Below are 7313 nucleotides of genomic sequence, written 5' to 3' on the forward strand. Positions count from 1 at the left end.
AATGCAGGAGCATCCGTGCAGGATTATCTTTGCCTATTGATGCCAGGATTGCTGGGTGACAACTACTTGATTATTGACCATTATGGCCGCCACCTAGCTCTCCCATAATAGATAAAGCTAAAAAGCCAGCATAAACTTAATCCAGAATAGATAATACGAATACAGTAGAACCGCAAAAGAGGCCGATGCAAAAGCCATTTCTATATAAGAAAATAAAATTTATTTACTTTTTGCTTTGCAGGTGGCAGGACAAGAAGGCATCGCCTTCACTCAAGACAATGATCATGAAAAGGCTCTGAATTATTTTACCCTAGCCATTATAGCTAGTAACAATAACCCTAAATACCTGCGCCAGCACGCCACCTGCCTTCTTCATATGGGAGACTACCACAATGCGGTCACAGACATGGACAAGGCCATCCAAAGGCACAATACTAATGACCTCAAGACACAAGTGGAGGACTTCTGTTGTAAGGGATACATCTTGCTGTTACAGGAGGAGAATGAAGCTGCCTGCAGGCAGTACATGAAGGCTCTGAGTCTGGACAGCTCGTTGGCATTGGCAGCCATTAGCAATACACCAGGAAAGCAGCGGCTGGTGCAGAAATTCAGTCTGGTATCACATAAGTATTATGAGCAAAAGCTCCTGGAGGAGTCGTGGAGAGTGACTGAATGTGGATTGCTTATCGATGAAACCAACCAGGAGATGAGGAAACTCAAAGCCAAAATTAAAAGAGAAGCATCAGGTTGTATTGTCCATTAGTACATAGAGAATATAGAACTCCAGATCTATAGAGAAATTCTCCTAGCCTTTCAGGAAATAATGTTGTCCATAGGGGGGCAGTAGTGAGCACTGGTATAGCAGATATTCAGTTTAGTTTGAACTTTCCTCGGCCAATAATATGTTCAGAGGAGTTGTTACCCAGGCTGTGGCTATAGGGGTTTAGGAGTGAGAGTCGCACCCAGGCCCTGGCCACTGAGGGGGCCCAAATGCCCACCTGCCACATAAGATGACACAGTATTATAAATGTTATCTGGGCTCAGGAGCTTCAAGTTACACCTCTACTTGTCGCTTCCCTTCCCCCACATATCTTAGCAGCTAGTATGTAGTACAGTACAATTCTGAGCGGGGGAGTGATAATGAACAAATGAGAAAGTTTCTTCCAGGGTAGGGATATATCTCCACATACTACATATAGCTATGTATACATAAATTCAGACCTATATAAATACATTGCTTTGTCTATCAGGTATATGTTCACCCCCTGCTCATGACCCCCACTTCCAATTTGAAACACTTGGTGCGACCATTTATGATATAGTCGTGATTTATATACATTTTGCCCAATACATTTAGTGATACTAGGTTATTGCCAGGGAGGATTCCAAGACTACATTTGCTTGGTCTTGTTCTGAGTTAGGCCTCATGCACACAACCGTGTGCCGCGGACCACAAATTGCGGTCCGCAATGCATGGGCACCGACCATGGGGCTGCCGCATGTGGATCCGCATCCGACGGTCTGCACAGCAGACAAATAGTGCATGCACTACTTTTTTGCAGTGCGGAGGCACGGACAGAAAACCCATGCAAGCACTCCATAGTGAAGTCAAGTGAATGGGTGCCAGAATGGCTGGGGCCCGTATTTTGTGGACACGCTGTTTGCGGGCAGCAATACGGGCCCGGCCGGCTCACGGTCGTGTGCATGAGCCCTTATAGAAACGTTTTACGCAAGTTTAGCTATGCTGGTTTAAAGGGACATTTCCATAATTTTTTTAACATGTGAATATTCAATGTATTTTTGTTTACAATAAAGTTGGTGGATGGTTTTCTGGATATAATGTTTTGAAGCCACTGTCTGGAATGTTAGCATGGCAGAGATTCTTACTTAACACTCTTTGTCAGACCATTAGTGAGACCAGAGAAAAGTGATGGGTGGTGCACCTCCCCTGTGCTATTCTAGAGGTGTAGAGCTTCTCACTTTACACTTCTCAAGGTCTATCAAAAGAAAAAAATAGAGCTTTAATTCTGCAATTCATTCCAGTCCTCCACCTATTCTTCTAATGAGATTACCTTTCATAATAACCATTCCATGTGCAGCAGTCCTAAACTTAAATGACTTTACTATTGCTACAGATTACAACATTTGCATGAATTTTCAATGGCACAGTACTGACAAAATAAAAATGCCAAATATTCTAAAAGAAACCTTTTTTCTATGAATATAGAATTTATAAAATACTCCTTTATGACAGAGGTTTCCCTTTAATGCAGAAGTATGGTTAGATTTTCAGATCACTGTGCAATGAATGTTGTAAAAATTGCATTTCACAAGAGCAAACTGAGGAGACACTAAGGCTGCGTTCACACGGGCGAGATTTCCGCGCGGGTGCAATGCGGTAGGTGAACGTATTGCACCCGCACTGAATCCCGACCCATTCATTTCAATGGGGCTGTTCAGATGAGCGGTGATTTTCACGCATCACTTGTGCGTTGCGTGAAAATCGCAGCATGCTCTATATTCTGCGTTTTTCACGCAACGCAGGCCCCATAGAAGTGAATGGGGTTGCGTGAAAATCGCAAGCATCCGCAAGCAAGTGCGCATGCGGTGCGATTTTCACGCACGGTTGCTAGGAGACGATCGGGATGGAGACCCGATCATTATTATTTTCCCTTATAACATGGTTATAAGGGAAAATAATAGCATTCTGAATACATAATGCATAGAAAACTAGCGCTGGAGGGGTTAAAAAAAAAAATAATAATTTAACTCACCTTAATCCACTTGATCGCGTAGCCCGGCATCTCCTTCTGTCTCCTTTGCTGAACAGGACCTGTGGTGAGCATTAATTACAGGTAAAGGACCTTTGGTGACGTCACTCCGGTCATCACATGGTACGTCACATGATCTTTTACCATGGTGATGGATCATGTGATGACCGGAGTGACGTCACCAAAGGTCCTTTACCTGTAATTAATGCTCACCACAGGTCCTGTTCAGAAAAGGAGACAGAAGGAGATGCCGGGCTAGGCGATCAAGTGGATTAAGGTGAGTTAAATTATTATTATTTTTTTTAACCCCTCCAGCGCTAGTTTTCTATGCATTCTGTATTCAGAATGCTATTATTTCCCTTATAACCATGTTATAAGGGAAAATAATACAATCTACAGAACACCGATCCCAAGCCCGAACTTCTGTGAAGAAGTTCGGGTTTGGGTACCAAACATGCGTGATTTTTCTCACGCGAGTGCAAAACGCATTACAATGTTTTGCACCCGCACATTTTCCTGCAACGCCCGTGTGAACCTAGCCTAAAGGTGGAATGATGGAAGATTTCAGCTCTGAGGACTACATAATTGTAAATAGAGCTCTGGAGAATAACATCGGATGTAACTCAGGGTCAGTACATGATATATAATGTAATGTATTTGCAAAGATCTTCGCTTTTTTATGTATATCAAGTCTATATGTAAACTGTGAATGACGGACATGTCTTTTAAATTAAAAATATTTAACGTTTCCCACCTTTCATTTATTGCTTTGTGTAAAGTTTTAGCTAAGTGTATTTTATATTTCCTTAGCTTTGTTGTATCCAATGCAGAGTTCAGAGTTTATTTTACTCATTGGTATAGCGCTGACAGATTACAGACATTATCATCACTTGCTGTCCCCAGTGGAGCTCACAATCTCGTCATCAGTCTGTGTGTTACTAATTGGTATTACAATGCAAACATGAAAGCCAAATACCTAGGAATTGGTGAATTTCGGTAAACCTTTTTACTATCCCCTGTGTATGAAGAGTGCTTCTAACATCGTGTCCTACCTCCTCTCTTTTTGCTGCTACTTGTTTTGATAGTGATCTTGTCCAAAGTGACCATATCAGGCAGTCATGGCATCACTCTGTAGACAGAACCACACAGTGCCATGCTACATGAAGTGGCATCTCTATATAACTGTTTCCTAAATGTGGGCACCACGTATAAATGAGTACAAGTCAGCATGCCATAAATCAATCAATTCAAGAGGTTTTCTTGGACTTGGATATCGATGACCTATCCTCAGGATAGTTATTCAGTGTTAAATCCTGAGGGTCTGACATCCAACACCCCCACCAATTAGCTGTTTTGGGCAGCCACTGACCCGGAAACTTTACAGTGGGCAGAAGCCTGACTTGGATGGAAAATTAGCTGCAGTACCCCTGCACGGATGGTGTGGATGGTGCCTACTGCTTCTGGCAATGTCCACTGTATAGCTTCTAGTGCTGGAGGCTGCCCGAAACAGCTAATCGGTGGTGGTGCTGGGTGCTGTATCCCCACCAATCTGATATTGATCACCTTTCCTGAGGATAGGTCATCATTTAAAGGGGTTTTCTAGTTTGTACTGACATCCATTAAAATAAGCATTTACCTTTATTGCTCCTATCTTCTGTCTTTTTCCCTGTTATGTTTTATCCATGGAAGTGTCAAAGCAGCAACAGGGGTAGTTTTAGGGGAGTGTCTATGTAACTAGCTGGGTGTTCGATGCTATAAACTAGCTGGACATTGTTAAAGGGTGTCTGTCATCTATTTTCTTCACAATAAACTGCTAGAATCACAGGCATAAAAGATAAATGTGGTCGGGCATCACTGGCCCTGCCCCCTCCCCACCCTCACCAAGTCCCCTTTTTGGGAAAGTGGTTGTCCCATGATAACTTATCCCCTATAGGCAAGAAGTGTCTGATTGGCAGGGGTCTGACTGTTGTGGCCCCAACCAGTGGCTAGATTGGGGGCCTTTTTCCATTGTCTGAATGGAGCACCATGTCTGTCTAAAACTCCAGTCAGCTTTATGGGGCTGCGAAAGATAGCCATGTACAAGCGAAAGATAGCCATGTACAAGTTCTGGGCTATCAGTCCCATAGAGTTTAATGGAGCAGCAGACACTCATACATGCCTAGCTCTCCATTCAAATGAGGGAAATGGAGAGTGATTGGTGGGGGCCACAACAGTCAGACCCCTGCCAATCAGACTCTTATCCCCTAAAAAGGATGTTATCATGGGACAACCCCTTTATTTACATGGACACAGTTGTCCGTCTGTATGGACAGCTGTGCCTGGTATTGCTACTGAATTCAATTCATTTGAAGTGTCACAGCCTTTTTGTTATTTTGAATGGTGGAGGTCCGACCCCAACCAATGAAGCAGTCTTGCCCTATCCTAAGCATAGACTATCAATGTAAAGGAGGTTTTCAATATTGGTTCAAAAGTCACGTCATGTAACTATTACAACCAGTGATTGGCCACAGTGGTGATGTCAGTATGAACAAACATAATATTATTATTAGAATTGTAATTGAAATATGCAATTCCCAAAACAGCGTAAAATCCATTTAATCTCCTTCCTCGAAATTGCAACACTTTCCAATTTGCCTCTTCTCACTGCAAATATATCCAGGGTGTTCATGCAGAATTCAAGAAATTCTATTTCGGGGCTAGTAATAAATTGTGCTTTATCTTGGTGTATGAGGGTGAATGGTTTTAACGGATTTCAACTAGTGATACTTGAAATTATCCATGAGGGAGGCTTGGAGGGACTGATTAGCATTAGGCAATTTCAAGGCTCTGTAGAGACACTGTCCTTGAGTGCACAAGGTCACTTTTAATAATTTGCAATTGGCGTAACCGTCTGTCTCATTAGATACTTGTTCTGTAATCATAGTGCATTTGTGCAGCCTGAAAAAAGTCTACTGCTGTTCTGCATTTATTAGTCAATGACATTTCGGATCATCAGTTGTCTACTTCCAAAATATGCAGAAGTTTGACATCGGTGGATAATGAGTCACGAAGCTTTGCTTTTTATGTCTTCTCTTTTCTTGCTTGGATCATGACCGTAAAATTATTAAGACACTAAACTTTATCAAGACATTAAGCATGATAACAGCATTGAATGGGGAGAGGATTCGTGCCTGCTCTATCTTATCAATTAAAGAGGACAAAGCCATGGAAGTAAAGTCACAGATTCTGCTTCAATCGCTAAAAATTGTGCTGTCTCTGTCTGTTCTATCCAAATTATAAAATAATAATAATAATTTAATATGGCTTGATTTACCTGTTCTATGGCAGGCAGTGGCCTCCGCTTAAAGGGGTATTCTCATCTCAGACATAGGATATGCCAGCAATGTTATATAGGTGCAGGTCCTACCTCTGGAACCTGCTCTTATTTCCAGAGACAATACAAATATATGATCCCAAATAGCGTGTGGATAGGCGTATTACAGCAAATACTTTTATTTACAAATAGTCCTTATAGACCAGAGATCGCCTTTTTTTCCACATGCTTATAGAATTAACACTGCCTGTCCAAAAAAAAAGTCGCCACCTGGATTCAACTAAGCAAATAGTTATGAGCCTTCTATTGGATAATTACTGCATGGGCGATTATCTTTTGGCTGGCAACAAGTTATTTAACCGCAACTGGTGCAATGAGCTGCTTCTCATTTCTTAAACAACCATGTCAAAAGACACATCTCGTGGTCGTGAAAAAGATATTAGTCTGTTTGAGAAGGGTCAAATCATTGGCATGCATCAAGCAAAGAAAACATCTAAGGAGATTGCAGAAACTACTAAAATTGGCTTAAGAACTGTCCAATGCATTATTAAAAACTGGAAGAATAGTGGGGACCCATTGTATTCGAGGAAGAAATGTGGCGTGAAAAAAATCCTGAATGATCGTGATCGACGATTACTTAAACGTTTGGTGAAATAAAATCGAAGAAAAACAACAGTAGAACTCAGGGCTATGTTTAATAGTGAAAGTAAGCGCACGCACAAGCACAATGAAAAGGGAACTCAAGGGATTGGGACTGAAAAGCTGTGTAGCCATAAGAAAACCACTAATCGGTGAGGAAACCAGAAAAAAAGGCTTCAATTTGCTAGGGAGCATAAAGATTTGACTCTGGAGCAATGGAAGAAGGTCATGGGGTCTGATGAGTCCAGATTTACCCTGTTAAATCACCTGCGGTCTCAATGTAAACGGTCCACTCCCGTTACTTACAAATTAACACAACAAGGAAGGAGTGTGCGACACACCAATAAAGAGTTAAAAATAGATTTTATTGAAATATAAATAAAAATAAAATAAACAATACTGAAGGTACATGGGTAATAAGGCAGGGACAGCCACAGTCCTACATCACCCTGTTATCAGCCCAGTGATATGAAATGTATAAACAATATCTCAATTATTGAACAAACAGGTAACATTTGATCCAAAGAACATAATGTAAGTGTAAGCAGGAGATATATATGATACGTATCAGAGCCCCAGCACTGCAAAGC

General features: G+C 41.6%; 1 protein-coding gene across 1 annotated transcript in view; it reads left to right on the top strand.

Moving 5' to 3' along the window:
• Positions 1–2339, top strand: part of TTC34 (tetratricopeptide repeat domain 34) — a 176905-nt gene extending 174566 nt beyond the window's left edge. Inside the window, exon 7 of the mRNA XM_040415571.1 lies at positions 242–2339. Within this exon, the coding sequence (XP_040271505.1) occupies positions 242–763 (522 nt within the window). The 3' untranslated portion in view covers positions 764–2339. The remainder of the gene's footprint in view (positions 1–241) is intronic.
• The last annotated feature ends 4974 nt before the right edge of the window (positions 2340–7313 follow it).

This window comes from Bufo bufo, chromosome 1, assembly GCF_905171765.1.
Source record: "Bufo bufo chromosome 1, aBufBuf1.1, whole genome shotgun sequence".
NCBI classification, from domain to species: Eukaryota; Metazoa; Chordata; class Amphibia; order Anura; family Bufonidae; genus Bufo; species Bufo bufo.